We start from the raw sequence: 17,869 nt of genomic DNA, 5'->3' as shown, positions 1-17,869 counted from the left end.
AAATACATTTCATATAGAATGAAACTGAGCAGCAAATCTCAGGAGTCATATGCTTAATTGTGTACTGGGCTTTCTGCTTTTTCTATTGATCACTTCCAATAGTCCCTTCATGTGCTTCTACCTTTTACACTTGCAAAATTCTATTGTATGACATCATCTCCCTCTCCCTCCAACATACCAGCATGAAATGTAACTTCAGAACCTTATATAACAGATACTACCTCTAGAGATACAGAAGAGCTGAAGCAAAAGGCAACAAACAAAAGGATGAGTCTTTGCTGCATTGCTAATCACTCTACTGAGGCACCACTGCAACAGCAAAGCCAGTGAAACAATGATCAATGAAAGCAACAAGTGGGAACCCCTTGAAATCATCTTAAATAATAAAGGCAGAATTGTTTTTAGCACAGTCTGGAGTTTGACATATGGAGGATCTCATGTAAATCTATTAGTGTGAAGTCTCCTGTTAAGGAGAATTTATTAAACAAAGGAAATTTATTTTTAAAAATAACTTTAGATAACTCCACCAACTGCAAAAAGCCTTTCAACTGAGTCATAGTGAAAAACTCTTCATCCCAACCGAGTTTCATTTCAAGTATGCTTACAGAAACAAGATGAAGGTTACACAAAAATGTAAAATGCTAAATAGCAAATCATCATCAAGGTAACATGTTGGTACTGCCTGCTTTTCCTCCCTCAGGTATTGTATCTTCTGAGCCCCCTCTAACACACTAGCAACTGCAAACTCAGAACACTGTATACAACTGTATATAGCTGGGAATAAGGATTCTTAACCCACTGGCAACGACTAGAAGACAGTAAGCACTGATTCCATCTCAGTAAGAAGATGGATGTTAAACAGCATGTATTTTTCCCTGAGATTCACACACAATTACTTGGAACATTAACAGCATTTCATCACAGAGACTTGGTATTAATAGAAACTCAAATAAAAGCAGATTAAAAACATTTCAAATAATTGACACATTTACTATAGACATCTTTCAAAAGGAATTCTACAATATATGGTTTGGAAGTGAGTGAAATTAAAGGCTTATCAATTAAGCTAATTTATTATTTGTCATAGTTGATGGATAACTGATTTCATGTTATATATACATTATAAATGGAGAACAGTACCACAAGAGATAGGCTTTAGAAGCTATAAAATTCATCAACAGGAGTTGTATTTATGCCAAACCACTACATGTCGCTTTTTTTTTTTTCTTGGCTCCTGTAAGCTTCATAGGCTTAAAAAGACATTTTGGTTGGTTTTTAAAGTAGTTTGGGCCATATTTAGGGTCCAGAATCACTGTCTGGAAAACAACTTGTTTCAGTGAGAGGAATTACATAAACTGTCCTCCTGTTTACTTCCTTAAGGTTCACCTATCACATGTCTCGGGATCAGACCAGTTGCAGAGCTGTACATCTGTTTTGCTCCCCTAGTCCATGACGAAATGCAGGGCAGCACAAGCAGCAGCTGTGCCAGCACCCAGGTGCAGTGCAGGCCCAGCCTGTTCTCAGTCTGCCCATGATGCATTTCCTGCCCTCCTGTCACACGAGTGGGTTTGGTCTAGGAGGCAGCTGCAGATGGGAGGAACAGGTCCACACAGATTACGTCACGCCGTAACATCAGCCCTGGGGAAAGGGGGATGTCAGCACCAGGAAGCAGCACGCTCACTCTGACATGCAGCACCCCCCAAAAACGGACGTGCCCCAGCGTGGCCCCAGAGAGCGGCATGGGTGAATAATGGTGTGGCTCTGACGCCATCGCCCTCAGCGCTCCCCTCCATGCCTGTGGCTGCTGCCTCCACCTCAGCTCCCCGCCCACGGACATTCCTGGCTGCTGCAGTGGGAGGACCACTCACCAGGCCAACAGAAGGAAGTGGTGGGACCATTTTAATTAGGGACTCCATCTTTCCGAGTATTTCAGCCCCACCAGTGGCTATTCATCACTTCATTAAAGTGCTCAAGCCCTACAGGAGCTCATAACATCACAAACAACACGTAAAAGCACTCATGGAATACATAAAATCAACCCATAAGTGACTGAAATAAGAGACTATGGCTGAAGATAGATTTAAAGTGCAGCCAAATTGCTATTAAGGACCAAGAAAGCAAGAGCACCTTACACACTCTTAATTTCAAATGGTATTTATTCTTGTTCCAGTTCATTAAAGATACAGATTACCATGTTAGTGTTTCAGTGCATCTTCTAGGTTGTTTCACAGTTGCAACTCACAATAGAAGTGTTTAGGAATACTACAGAACTAAAGTTTTAAATTTCATGAAGATTCAGCTTTTTGCCACAAAGCAAGAGGTCAGTGTTAAAAATACAGGCACTAGGATACCTTTTTTCCCACTAAAACAGACTGAAAGGCCTAGGCTTTGCTGCAGTGAAACGTGTAACCAACAGCAAGCTTACAACAATTATTTTCTCTTCAAGTCTCCTTTCAGCCAAAAGAGCTCAACTCACAGTTTTGCTGGATGCCTGAATAGACTAAGTGTGAGAAATAAAAAGTCAGAACCAAACAGAAGGAAAAAATAGCAGTAAGTTATGGTACAGAACTGGAGACTGTTAAAACATAAGGAACAAGAAAAAAACCTAGCAGTTTATATAAAAGATACACAATTCTGATTTTTACTTGAAACTTTTCAGTTAGATCTTTTAACCACTGTATTGAAGGTGTGTGGAAGATTTTTCAATATGGAATTTGCTAATAATCAGAATTCAGGTTAATTATATCCTATCTCACCTACTGCATAAAGAGGAATACAGAATCTCAAAAACAATACCAAATCACAGGTACCTCAAAGTTTATTAGTGGCAAAAGAAATAACCATTTCTCTAGCAACAACAAGAAAAAAGACACCCAATGTTCTATACTGTACTTGTAAAAACAAGTAGAATAATTTATTATATCTTTAAATAATTTTTTTTTTTAAAAGTTAATAGACTCCCTACCACAGAGATTTCATTAGCAATCTACCTGAAAAGAGTCAAATTCCTTCTCACTTCCACTGTGCAACGTGTTCTATTAAAGGCAGTATAACCTGGGGAACTGCTACATCGTGCTTCAAAATCCAAACTCTTCTGGTGATGATGAAAGTAAACACCAACCTGGGTATCTTATCAACTACATGCTATACATTTAAACAAAGCACTTCCAACCACACAATGTTAAAATCTATGTTACAATAATATCTGTAAGGAACCCAAGTCCAAGCATGAACAGATGTTTACACCATAAATAAGGCAACTGAAAACATCCCGTTTCAAACGCATTGACTAGTACGAAAAGCAGAATTAACACTCTGAAAGAAATGCAGGATACAAAGCAGGCTATATAGCAGTTTTTCTTACTGTCCAGTTTATGTTGTAGAAAATGGTACAAGAAGAAAGGACTGCAACATCTGTAAGCATTTTAAGACCAAATAATCTTCTAAAGGGCCTTTGCAACTGATGTAAGAAGTCTGAATGATGTTCTCCTGCAGTTTACACTGTCTTCACTGACACTATACTAGAAGGTCAGAAATACACCACACTAAAAAGGTATCTAAATTTCACCTTTAATACAGTTACTCTGCATTAACATTTTGTAGAAATATGTTAATCCCAGATTCTTATTGTCTGCACAATCACAGCGAGAAATGAGCTGTTAAATTTTTCCTCTATTTAAATGTTTCAAAATATGCCATAGACAGTTTGAGTCTTTCATTTCAAATTGAAAACAAGTTTAATTTTATGGAATGTTTCCAAGGAAACAGTATTTTGAACATGTTAAACCCAGGTTTCAGATCAATCCAGTTCTACATGGAGAGGAAAAAAAAACGTAAAAAAAAAGGCAGTCATCTTGAATAACATTTGAAACTGTTATTCCTTTAACATTTTGTTTGTGATTCCTATAATGTTCCTAGAAAAATTCCCATTTACCAACATCTCTTGCACTTTCCGAGGTTGCACAATTTTGTCTTGTGACACTTCTCCCTAAGCACTAAAGCCTCTTCAGGGACCATACTATCAGAAAGGAATAGCTGCATGGGCAATAATATCATATAAATCCAGGCTGCAGCAAGATTATCATCTATACACTATATTTATAAGAATGAACCTCATAAGAAAAAAAAAACTGAAAAGATTTTGCAAGAAGCAGGGACCAAGAAATCAAATATATTCTCTTGACTTTCTTTTCAAATTAGAAACCTTCATTTCTAGAAAACATCAACAAAGAAACAAGACTCTCTTGTTGCAGTTCCCACCTGCTTCTGACCAGTTAAAAACAACTTCAAATAATCCTCTAATGCATCTCGTCGGTGTCCATCTAGTCTCCTACGCTCAGGTAAAAAATGAATTACTGCTGCAGTTTAAGAAAAGATACACTTCCTGATTCATGATCTGATCTCTTCTTGCAGCTGCTGGAATTCAAATGAGGACACTAATGCAAGAAAGCTACTTCAGACTCCATCAGATTCTGCTCTGTCCACAAGCTCTCTGCCAACAATGGAACAAGACTTGCTTGTATGTGGAGATGTGAGTGAAGTTTGCAAGTTGTTGCAACAAATGCCTGTCACTGTAACAAATAATTGCCAGGGACATATCCAAGACATGAAAATAGGTTTTAAGACTCTAGAATTACATTAGACTGGCAGCGTACAAAAATACAAACAAACCAGCAACTGACAACATTCTATATTTTGTTTCTTGGTTTACGCTTTTGTGGTGGCCAAGAAAATGGGTATCCTGGATGCTAAAGGAAAAGCCAACTTCCTGCAACAGAAACAATTTGCAAGAAAAAAGAAGTAAGGTTGCTGTTTATAGGGTTATACATACATGCTCTAGGAGACAACGAATAATTTGTGTTTCACAAGCACCACTCAAATGCACTAAAAGAGCTCAGGCTAAACTACAGGCATGAGTGTCCTGAAAAGCCAATTCTCATGGTATTTTTATTTTGCATAATTTTTCCTTTTTTTTTCAGTCCTGAGCCTGGCTGGGAACTAATACATTCTTGAGGCCAACTTTTGGAGAATGAGCTATCTAGTCAGGTTTACTGTGAAGCTGACAGCCCTAAACTGGGACAAGGAAAGTGAACTCAGTGAGTGTTAAAGAGTCTGCTTCTCATGGTCAAATCACCACAAAGTCTTCAAACCATGGTATAGAGTAAGAATTAAAAGCATTCAATAACCACTGCCCTGACTGAAAATTGAAAGTTTCATTACAGGAACCAACAAGCCTAAGATTGAAATTCATGTAGAAATGGAAGATGGCTCAGTGATCACACACACAAACTGTTTATAACACAAAATAAGGGAATGAAGTTTGCTTCTGAAAGCCAGGTAGCCACCACAGTGATCATTTTTTGGAATGTGAGGCAGCAATACAGTACTAGAGCAGATTTGGAGACTGAAGTCTAGGAGGGGGAATGAGCAAGGGCATGCTAAGCCTGTAAGATTTAGCACACCCTTTAAGTTTAGGCCACCAACATAGTCTGCTTTAATTAAGCTCCTATTCTAGAAATTTAGATGAAACTAAAAATAGAACTGTATGCAAAAGGCCCCACCATGCCTATCTCACTCCCTTGAGTACCGTATTAAGAAATTACAGAAAGAAAAACCTATGTACATTACTCCTGGTTCTCTTGATAGATCAATTCCAAATGAGGGCTGCATTAAGAGCATACAGAGGTTTAATTTAAAGCTAAAACTATGTTTAGCTTTCCCAACTACACCAGAATTTTTGACAGTACTTGCTGCATTACTTTGCATTAACTGACATACATGTGTATTTATTTATTTTTACATTAACTGGAGATTTCAGTAGAAATGAAGATATAACTTACTGCAGTTAATACTCTCCTTCCTACCAAGTTTTCTAATCATCACCTTGGTGCTGTTCCCCATACTTACACCCAGTATTCATCTACTGTTATCATCTCCAACTGCTCATATCACCATCCACAATGTGTCACGTGAAGCCAAACAAAACAAAAGAGAGTATAAAGGGAGAATGTAAATAAACAGAGATCCTCAGACTGCAAAATGAGACATGAAATTAAAAACTGAAGAAATAAAGAACAACAGAAAATATTTACAGAACAAACTGACAGCTGGGTAGCACTTTCAACAAGAATTTTAAAGTATTTAAGGTAATTATTTCACATATCTGTGCTACAACAACACAAAAGATCTTAGGACTGTTCATGCCAAACACTACAAATATCAAGACAGTTTTTATTCTAATTATATTTCGGCCTTATTACTTTTATTGTGCTTCTCCCTTCCCTTTTTCTCATCTGTTACTCTCAGTTGCTGCGTGGCCCTGGCACCCTTCAGTGAGGTATAAAAAATCCACTCCACTCTGTCTGCTCTGCAACACCATCCTCCATACCATTCTTACTTTCCAGTACGCCTGCTTTCGTCCTTTCTCCTGTCTGGCCATAATGCCTAGAAGCTGATCAGGAACATCTAAGAAATGAACGTATTATGCACTTTCAAATTCTTACAAGACTGTTAGTCCCCAAATACACACAAACTTTAATAACCTAGGTCATTAGTGTGACAAAACCAATGTTGTTCTCACACAAAGCCAGCTACACCAGGCCATACTGGGAGCCATGCCGTACCCATACCTTGTACTAAAATGAGCTGTGCTCCTTCAGAGAAGGAGAATAATCATCTTTGTGATTGCCCAGCAACTGGGAGATAAACAAGATCATATTCCAGGAGCAGTGCCATCAAGTGCTACAGTAGCACAAACAAATCTCCTAGACTAGTTTTTTTAGTAAAGGTTTTTGATGATTTCAGGCAAGTCATAGTAAGCAGAGCAAGTTGGACTTGCTCATGTAATGTATTTTGTGGACTAAATACTTTAATCTGAGTTTATTAAAAAAAGAGTAAGTAGCAAAGGCTACTACCAAACGGAACATCAAATAAACACTATTAATTATCCATTGACATTTATGAAACTTGAAAGCTCTCTTTCAGCTTGCAGATAGATGTCCAAGTTGCTTTGGGTAGTCTAAAATTTATTTTAAGTAGTACTATCAAATATAGCTGTAGTACTTCCACAGCTAGGCCCAGGCCTTGAGAAGAGATGCTAACTGACTCCGTCAGTTACACACTGGTCTTCTACAGATATGGTCTTCTTGAACTCTGTTCCCATGGCCAGGCACCAAGTAAAGAAAAAAAACTGTTAAAGACTACCTGGATCAAGCCAGGTCAAACACTACAGGCAGTAAGAAAGAACTAAAACACTACCAGACACAAATTGGTTTTTATAGACCTACTTATATATCTCTGCATTAAATTCCCCAGCTTACTTATTACAGAAGAATTTATTATTTTGAGTGCAGCATAACACTGAACTGCAAGAGATTCACATTTTTCACACTAGTGACTCAAGAGGTCACTAAAGACTTCTTGGACCTGAAAACAGGGTCTAGAGACACACATTACATCCAGCGAGGCTTCACATGTCAACTCCTACTCTTCATCAGCAAAACTAGGACTTGGCTTTGATTCTGTGAACAGTATTCCCAAGCATCCATACTATCTCATACAACAAAATAAAATTAATATCTTAGCTCATTATGCAACTAAAGCTTCACAAAGTGACTCCAAAAAAGAAGTATCACAAGGCTGAAACAAGGACAAGGTAATATATATTATCACTAACTGGAAAACTTTTTTTTAAGCAATCTCAGCAGGCAAGTTCACAAGCCTCAGCTACATACACCTCACAAACAGCCATTTAAACAACAAAACCTCGAAACCTTTTTCTCAAAGGTGTTTTCTACTTTTGTAGCGTTGCCCCCAGTGGCCTACTGAATTAGAACTTACTAGAAAGAAGCACAAAGAGCTCTAAGGTAAAGCATTCAAGGAACTATCACACACATAGCCACTTCTTCCATCACTTAAAAAATGCTAGCTTCCAAATTAAGCAGGCAGAACTACAGCTCAGGAAGAGACATGTGCATTGCTACCAATCACAGTAAGAACCTCTCCCTAACTGACAGCAGCTGGGCAATTTTTAAAAAATGTTTAAGGAACAAAAAAGCCACAGAAGGTGTTCCCAAAAATTGATAGCATAACATTACTTGAAACACTAGTTTCTATTGTCTCGACTTAAAAATAATTATGTCTCCACAGTGTGACAAACACAACCACAAATGTAAGTTTTTCATAGCAAAGAAATCTCCCAGGGGTAACCTTTGGGAACAGAACTGATAAACTCATAAACGTCCCTACAAGGCAGCAGCAGAACTGGGACACTGTTCTTTCAAAATATCTCTACACAATACTATAAGCAAAACAAAAAAAGTATGAATACTGTTTCTGACTTACAGAAGGCTTACAAAGCACTGGGAAAATGCATGAAAAACAGCAATAAGACAAAGAAAAGACAAAGGTACTGAATCTCATCTGAAGAGCTACAACACAGTTCTCTTCTCTGAACGTCTGTTTTCACAACAGGACATAAGCCCCTGCAACATGCTTGTACAGTACCTAGGGACAAGGACATTCAATCCTGACCAGAACCATGAAGTGCAAACCTTAAAGTGCAACCACAGTATATATACTACAGCACACTGGAAAGAAGTATTGCTTCTGGAGTCCTGCACAGGCAACAAGCAGCATCTCAGGTTTAAAACACACCCTCTACCAAGCACAGTGAAAGATGAAAAGCAGTGAAAGTGGGCTAGCAAAGATTTCATTAGCATGTCAGCTTTCCCAGGTGAGACTATCTGCCTCAGTAGACTTAAAAGCATGGTATCCACCTGCACCTCAACTGTTTCAAGATTCAGATGGATTCTGGGAAGCAGCAGCTGCACTCACTCATCAACTCTTGTTCTTTCCATAGGGTGACAAATTCCCAGGTACCCATTAATAATATTCCCCTTTATTCCTACTACTGTTCACCAACCAGTAGCTTTGAAAATAACTTTAAAACGGAAAGTCGATACGATATCCAAGAAAAGACTGCACTGAGGAGGTAAGCTGGTCTGCTGCACACCCTAAAAACTTGCCAAGAATTACATGGAATCTGTGAAGTCATATAGTCAAAAAACTACACTTTTAAAGGTACAAGCAAGGTCAAACTATGATCATTTGAACTCTAACTTCTGTCAAGAGAAAATGCTGTTACGGTATTTCTGTACACTGATTTGTGGACAATAAATACCACAATGCTTAACACAACCAAATACCAGAGTGCAACTCCTCATAAACAAGGAATTAAGCTATGTAAGAAGCAGCAAAATATGAGAATAAGTTCTGATACCAAAGACACCTGCTGACCAAAAGGTGATGTGAGACTATTTCAAGTAATAATAATGCACTCAATGCTTACCCATCTCTTCCCTTGCTGACAATTTTAACTTCAAAATAGTATATGCCACAGGCTGCAGGTATAGGATGTGTAGCTCGAACAGAAGCAGCATCTTTTGGAGTTTTTCCATGACCTGAAAAACAAGTGCATTCAAAACACATTAAAAATGTATTCTAAATAATTGTGGAAGATGACTCAAAGGTGCAAATACCAACTACTCAAAACAGAGGGCTTATGTAATAAGCAAACAATATACGATATTCTCATCAGCCTCATTTCTATGCCAGAATATTTTCTTCCAACATTAAGTTACATCATAGACACCTGCATTGCAACTAAGCATGCTATGAAAAGCTCTGTATGTACTACTCTGGGAAGTTCTACAATTATTTGAAGGAAAACTAGAAAAAAGCTTCACTGCAGTAACGTAATTGACAAAAGCCTAGCTGGGTTTGAAAGAACTGTATGATTTCTCAAATGCACAGGGCTTACTCATTTTTATAGACTGAAACATGATATAATACGGTTTAATCTAATGCTTAGTGTTTCTGAATCAAGTTATTTAAGATATTTAATCCTCATGTCCTTCAGAATAAACATCAGTCATTATACAGAATGTGAAGCTCATAATTCATTTCCATGTTCTGAACATTATTGATCACTACAACCTGCAACGGAGCTAATGCAGCTCCTACTCCTTTTTCTTAAAAGGTTCACTATGCATCAGCTCTGTCACAAGAAGAATGCCCAACACCAGCTCCTGTCTACTCCAGAGCCACTTCCACTCCACTAAAACTAACTCTTCTGAACGTGCTGCCCTCTTCACAGCCCCTTCTTCCAACCTGGAAGCAGGTTTGTGGCTACTTGACTTCTTTCAGTAGCAACCTGTTCAAGCAAGCTCAGTCTCTCCCATGCACATCAGAATCCCTCATTTATCATGTGAAAGTCACACACGGGGTCACAGAACAGGGTGGTTCACTTCCACTCCACTAAAACTAACTCTTCTGAACGTGCTGCCCTCTTCACAGCCCCTTCTTCCAACCTGGAAGCAGGTTTGTGGCTACTTGACTTCTTTCAGTAGCAACCTGTTCAAGCAAGCTCAGTCTCTCCCATGCACATCAGAATCCCTCATTTATCATGTGAAAGTCACACACGGGGTCACAGAACAGGCTGGTTGTTTTGGGTTTTGTTTTTTTTTAAAAAAAAAAAAGGAAAGGAAAAGAGCAAGTGGGAGTATGCTGGATCCTGGCAAGAGGTATTTCAGTAAAATGGCAACCAGGAACAGACTGTCATTGCCCTGAGAATAATTCACACAGATCCCATGCCCACTCTGTGAGATGAAAAGAGGTGGTTGTTCTGAGTGTGCTATACAAATCACTTGGGCTGCAACACTCCAGCTGTCAGCTCCAGTCCAGACAGGGAGCCTACTGCACCTGCACAGCAATGGATCTGTGTACAATGGAGAAAAACCCACCAAAACACTCCTTCCAGTGGCATTTAAATTGGAATTATTGCTCAGGCACAGATTAATCATGTCTCATGTGCAGCAAGTCAGGTTACACAGCAAAGAAGAAAGTGCAGCAGAATGACTGCACAGCCAGTCAGAAAGAGCAGGCACAGCTGACCCACAGGCCTGAACCTCTAACCACAGAGCCCTCTAGTGTAAATGCTGATAAAATAATAAATGCTTACCTGCCTGCAGAGCTAGCACCAACCTGCTCTTACCAAATGGCACATACAAAGCCAAGGAGAACTCTGTGTCACCGTGGCTGTGTCTGCATCCAGAACTTTGTGAGCCCAGCACAAATTCTTCACTCATTGACATGAGGTTTACCCTACCAAGTCTTCCCAATGTCATCAGTTCACTTCGGTGTGTTGCTACCTTAATGCAACCAGCCAGCTATCTTACTTTTCTGGGTGCAACTGCACTGCTCACTTCAGTATGTCATTACTAAACATTTTATATAAAGATCCTTCATCACTTCGCAGCTTTTACAATATTAAGCTTATTACCTACCTTCAGTGTGTTGTTTTCAGAAGCCTCACGTGAGGAATAAACATTAATTTACCTCTCCATACACAAGACACTACGTATGTTTTATTGTTCACTACTTCCATTTCCTCAGGCTGCATCAACCAAGGTAATAACTGAACATATAACCTTAGAACTTCCCTAGGTTTGTTTGATTTTCAAGTGTTGGTAGCTCACTGTTTAGTTACTGTAAATTAGATTATCATTCCTAAGCATGCAGAAATCCTTCAGCTGAAAAACACCCAAAACTTTATGGGCAGTACACTAAACTCCTGAGAGGTCCCTTAAACTCAGAGAACTCTGATTAAATGTGTTAGTCAAAGGGGGAGTGCAGGGAAAAAAAAAAAAAAAAAAGGTGTTTTCTTTTAAAATGTCCTTAGGTTTTTACTTTAAAATAGACAGCAAAGAAGTTCCCTTGGTTACTCCATGCACTTAATCTGTGTAGTTTCAGTCTGAGTCAGTCTCCTTATTTGGGCAAGTGTTCCACATAGAAGACTAAAGTAGTAGGAACTAGCCAAATATTATTGAAAATGTACATATACTACCCAGCAGACTGTTTTGTGAAATCATAATCTAAGTGTTTGGAAACAATATCAATTTAAGGTATTCTTAACACCTCTTCCTGAAAACAGCCCCCCTCTGCCACCCCCTTCCCAGCCCAGGCAGGTGTGCTGCCAGGACATACCATGAACCACCTTGATTAGCTGACTGGGCTTTCAGAAAGCCACCAGAGTTTTTTCACACAGCAGATCAGTTCCCTGATCCAGTTCACACCACAGTCACCCACAGCTGTCACACTGCAAGGAAGAGGTCGACCCAGGGGCAGAAGTAACAGGACACCTTGCTGGTACTGCCAAACACTTCATGTGGTGAAGCAACATGCCTGGCAAACTCAGTGCCCAAAACTTCCATCCCATCAGAACAGGAGACACCCTAAATTTAGAACTGCTGTCCTTTTAATGTGATCTCTTATGAATCCTGTTTTACTACTTGATTATGCTGCCTTTACTTGTAGTTACATACAGTTATTATTTCAAACAGAAAATTCAACAACATTAAGCAGTTAGCTGTTGCCAAATACTACCTCTACATTTTCTCAACGTGCTAGTTGAGACTTTCAGTACTACCAAACTACATGAGGAGTCAAGAGATACTAGCATCAGCTTTAAAACAGGAGGCTCTTTACAGAGCAGGTCCTTAAACTGCAAAATTTCCTACCAAAGGATATTATAAATGCTGGTGTTTAAGCAGATGCTGAGCAAGCTTCTAGAACAGAAATTAACTGAGAAACTCCCTTCAGCTGAGGATGTCCTTTAGCTCAAAATGGCTGGGAACTGAGAGGAGAAAACACAGATACACTATGTATGCCACACATGTTTTTAGATTTTTCTGGAAAAAAAAAAATCTCTCCCTTATGGCCACTGTCACTGATGGGACATGAAGCTGAGTGTCCCATTAGCTTGACATTATATACTGCTGCCACGTTCCTTGGTAACCTAATCCCCACTTCCTTGCTTGTGAATAAAAAGGAACTTTGACACCAGCTCTGAACTTCTGAATCAGAGGTTCTGAACGCCTGAAGTAGGTCATATGAACTCTGCCCTCTGTTCCCCAAAACAGACCTCTTTCATACTCACAAGCTATAGGTAAAGTACTTAAAAGGATACTTTTAAAGCGTGTATTGAACACTAAAAATTAATAATTTTCAGCTTTAAAAAGAGAATTCTGCAAGCACATGCACTGGAGCAGAGAAGGGAAAACAGGTTTACAGACCTTGGAACTTTACACTGTAAACCAGATCATAGGTGAGTTCAATTACCAGAACTGTTTTCAACTGGGCTTCCATTAAGTGTTTAACAACCATGAGCTGACCACACTTAGAAAGAAAAGCTTTATTTTATTCTTTAAGCAGCCATTCACACTGATGATTTTTACTAAAAGTAGCATCCCCTAGCCCTTTAGCAAAATTATATTGCAATTCATCTAAATTTAAATTCCATCCAGCCAAAAAAAAGCCAATTCAGCTAAAAGCACATTTGGAGAATCCATTTCATCTTTCTTTTTGAAAGATATCATCTTTCAAATCTGTGTAATGCACATGCACCAAATAGCCCAAAAGAAGTCTACAGGAGTGTCTACCTAGACAAAAGTAAGCATGTTTACCCAGTTTAAATCCTTAAATAAGTTTACATAAGCTGAACTGCAGTTATTTCCAACAGGTGGTTCCATGACTTGCTCACACTGCCAAAAATAAAATAATCAAGGCCTAATCTTCTGTTGAATGTATTAGGGAAGTTTCTCTGAGACAAGGAAAAAAAAAAAAAGTGTGCAAATTACTGATTTTACTTCATTTCATTCCCAGGTTTAAAAAAGCAAGACATCTCTGAACTACAGCAGTGTCCAAGACATACTCTACTGTACTGGATGTACTTCAGGTGTTTTCTGCCAGAAAAACTGACACCACCCTTGTATCAGTATTACTACAAACCCTCTTCTGCTTGTTATACAAATTGGGATGCATACTTTGCACTTTATTTTTTTTTTTTCCCAGTTTGGCACTAGAAACAGTTCAAAGGCAACTGCATTGTAAATAAATGTCTGGCTAAGACTTCCTGGCCTGCAATACATTAGAAAAAGTTCACGCCATGGCAACTCACTCAGCATTGCGTAACTTTCCTCAGCTTTTTTTGGACAATGGTCACAAGACTAACTTAAGTTGCCATAGGACTTTCCATGATTTTCCACTGATGGCTTAGTCTGTTTACCTAATTCTGCATATAGTTTCTTTCATGGTTATAGTCCACACTAGATCTGTATTTTTACCTCCTGACACTACACAGCATAGATCAGTGTTGACTGGAGACTGAATTTGTCTGTCTAGGGGAATGTTCACATTACAAAAACATTTATGGAATCCCTGTTTTTCAACAAGATCCACGTGTTAATTCTGAGTATTTTAGAAACATGTAGGAAATATTTTAAAGGTGTCTTACCTTAATAGCTACATATTTTGTATGATAACTGCTCTACATGCAGTATACACTTGTCTCAACCCCAGTGATTTCTTTACCACTTCCCTACAGCTCAGAGCTGTTAATAATACAATTAAGTGAAATGACAAACTTTTCTGAGGCTGTTTTTCATGTCTCCCTCACACAGCTACACCATGAAGAGCAGTCACTAGGACAGTGTTAGCTTCCTATCAGCTTGCACAGCTCACTGGCAGCAGCACAGAAATGTACATCTGTCCATCTAGAAAGAAAAACACCCTTGTGTATGGCTTTTAATAAATGCCAGTATCACTGATGCCAACATATATATTTCTTTTCTCCTATTTTTGACAATGCTCCCTAATCAGAAGTCAGATTTTCTAAAAGTGTAACACAATACCTCACTGCAGAAAAAAATGAGCCTATTCTAGTAAATAACACACCAGTCAATGCATCTTGCCTTCAACCACCTCCTCATGCATGTTTTTCTTTTTTAAGTAACACTGATTCTGAGAGAAAGCACAAAAGAGCACTGACCCTGAGATTGGGTTGACCCCAAGCAAAAGCAAAGAGTTGTTACCCTGGTGCTAGACTGTACTCCTTTCTTTAACACTCCACTGCTTGATCAGTGCCTGGTTTTGTGGCAGTTTTGATTTTTAAGCTCTCTCTAGGATGCTTGAAAAGAGCTTCAGGTCCAGAAATGCAGTACACAAAGCATCACAGCTGCAGTGGGTAGAAAACAGAGATCCATGGCAGCTCATGTTTCCATATAAGTCGTCCACTGGCATGAGAGAAAATGAAAGGAATCTCCAAAATTATGTAGAGAGAACCATCACTTCTCTTTCAAACAAGTAAAACAAAACCATCACTGCTCACAATGCATCAGCACATAAAAATGATGAAGCTAGTTACACGAAAAGGTGACTGTGAAAGCTTTTGCTGTGATTGTCCCTCTCTCCCATTTTCTCAGAGGCAAGTATCCCAAACACATGCAGGGTGGAAGGAGAGTGCTCATGGTACCACTTTCTGCCTCCTAGCAGTCACAGGCAGGAGGAAACAGCACCAGAAAAACAGTTCTATGGGCACATATCTACAGGGGCAGCAGAGAAAGTTTAAGTGTACAAGGGATCTGTACTACAGTGACGGGAAATAGTAAGAATTGCTCTTGATTACTGGCTTCTTCAGACAGAGCTGTCTTCTCTCCCTTCCCTGAGCATTTTGGTCAAGTACAACAGATCTTTATCCACACTCAATGTGATTCCAATTCCCTTTCAACAAAAACATCTACCATTCTTCCACAACTACTCAGACAACTTCAGAAGCACTGGAAGTGCCAATACTCCACAAGAAGATGCTTTACATGCTTTCTCCTGAGACCTCTATTTGCAACTCATTTGTAGAAAAATCATTTCACAGTGCTGAGCACATTCTTACTTGCTACCTTCCCTTATTCTCACAGCTGAACCTCCTCATTTTCTCCCCTTTTATCCTATTCTTGGGGCTGATGGATCCAGCAGGGAGAAAAGGCAGCAGATATTTTGGTTTGTTTGGGTTTTTTTTCCCCCCACCCCATCCTCAGGTAAGAATGCCCTGATACCATTCATTGCTTAGCCCAGTTAGCCACTCCAGGTGCCACACTGGGACCCTACACATGGGGCTGCCCTAACAGCCACCTTCAGTAAATGACCAGGAAGAAAAGATGGGCCACCATTTAAGAGGCTAATTACTCCCACTTGCAGTGAGGAGAAAGAAAAATGTATCCAGGTTATATAGGTACTTCTCCTTTTCACAATCCTATGGGCTAATCTATGAGCTCTTCAACCTTCATCACTAAATTTAAGGGCTAGAGTAAAGGTATTTTATTATTATTATTACCCGTTCACTGTGTTTTATGACTACTGGTAGAGTATCCCCAGTATTTCCCACATTACCTATACTTCAGAAACATGGTGAGCCTCATGTCATTTCTTAGAGAGGTAATGAAATTTTTTTTTAACAGTGGCAAAGGAGAGAAGAAAAACAGAGACAGCACAGAGAGAGGCTGAAAATATACAACAATTACACTGTCAGGCCAGAGAAGTTCCATCTCTAAATTCTACTTCATGAGCAAAAAGAGTTGGTCAAAGCAAAACAAACAGGCAGAAGGAGCTGGTGACCAGAAAGCTATGATCATCTTAGAAGGGAAAAAAAAAAAAACACCAAGTACACAAAACCAAACCAAAACCAACCCGCTGCCACTAAGCACCAGAAAATACAAAATGCTTCTAAAAATACAAGGCCATAAAACACTGAACAAAAGCCAGGAAATTCAGAGTTGAGTATTAAATAACATGTCCTTAAATCACTCAGTGCCTCCCAGAAACCTGCTCTGTAGTCATCAACCTTCTTTACTATCTTTGTCCAGTGCATTAAACTTAACATATTTAAGAGAGTATTTTGTATGTAATAATAAAGCCTCTCTATTAAAAAAAAAGTCTCTGAGGGCACATTTAATCCTTTCACGGCAGCCAAATCCTGCCATGTGTTTGTGTTGCCGTTTTCCTCCTCTGATTAAACAGTAACATATTTATCGAGTTTCACTTGAATTTCTCCACTGTAAATTCTGAGAAAGGGTGATTGCAAGGTTGTTTTTTTTTCCCCTCCCATAACATCCATTTGACTGCAGACTGACAAATGATCCAGTTCTTCACAGCCAGCTCAGAAGTGGCTTTGAATCCACAACACTTCTACTTCAGGACTTGGGCCTAGAACACCAGATGTGTCTGTGTTTTTTCAGGTCAGTGTACACTGAGGTTTCCAGGTTTCACGACACTTCATAACAATCAACACAAGTTCTCCTTCTACTGCCTCTTACTGATTTACACAAAGGCACGCTCTGATGTTTACCTTTTCTCCGAAAATCAGGAACTTTAACAATAAAACGTCTAAGCAGAAAGTTATTAAGTCACCTTTGTTAATATAAGCCCTATTACCATTCCTTCCCCCAAATCACCCTGTAGTCTGTACAATACTTAGGCAAGGCTACTACCAGCGACTTTAATTCCATTTTTCACCGTTTAAAAATAAACCGTGTTTTTCTCCGTGCTTTCCCCTCCCGTCATTTCCGTGTTTAATAGCTTAACGCTCGCTGCTCTTAAGTCCATTTAACCCTTGCTCTTCTCGAGAGAGAGGAAAAAAAAAAGCCACTTCTTTCGCTCATTACCATAAACAGGACACGTCACGCCGATTCTCCTTTATTCTCCTGCCTCAGCCCCAAACGTTCTGGTGATACCTGAATCCACGGAGGAAGTCTCGGAGTTTACATAATGCCCACTCCAGCAGCAGGAGGAGGCGGGGGCGGCCCCGGGTCCCCCCCTCCCGCATCGCGACAGAAACGGGGGGAGGGAAAAGGCGAGAAAATAAAGCCGAAATAAGGAAAACCACCACCCCTTTCTCCACGCTGCAGGCACCTAGGGGGGGGCGGGGGGCTCAGAAAAGAGAGAAGGAAAAAGAAAAGAGGGAGAGCAGCGGGTGTCGTTT

At 39.4% G+C, this 17,869-nt stretch overlaps 1 protein-coding gene across 1 annotated transcript in view; it reads right to left on the bottom strand.

Annotated features, from left to right (window-relative positions):
* Positions 1-17,713, bottom strand: part of RANBP9 (RAN binding protein 9) — a 36,672-nt gene extending 18,959 nt beyond the window's left edge. Inside the window, exons 1-3 of the mRNA XM_008950040.1 lie at positions 17,622-17,713; positions 17,237-17,274; positions 9,350-9,461 (exon numbers count right to left, since the gene is read on the bottom strand). Of these exons, the coding sequence (XP_008948288.1) occupies positions 9,350-9,461; positions 17,237-17,274; positions 17,622-17,713 (242 nt within the window). The remainder of the gene's footprint in view (positions 1-9,349; positions 9,462-17,236; positions 17,275-17,621) is intronic.
* Positions 17,714-17,869: the final 156 nt, after the last annotated feature.

The sequence above is a fragment of the Merops nubicus genome, unplaced genomic scaffold, assembly GCF_000691845.1.
Source record: "Merops nubicus isolate BGI_N331 unplaced genomic scaffold, ASM69184v1 scaffold27531, whole genome shotgun sequence".
NCBI lineage: Eukaryota > Metazoa > Chordata > Aves > Coraciiformes > Meropidae > Merops > Merops nubicus.
This window is presented reverse-complemented; position numbering and strand designations above follow the sequence as displayed.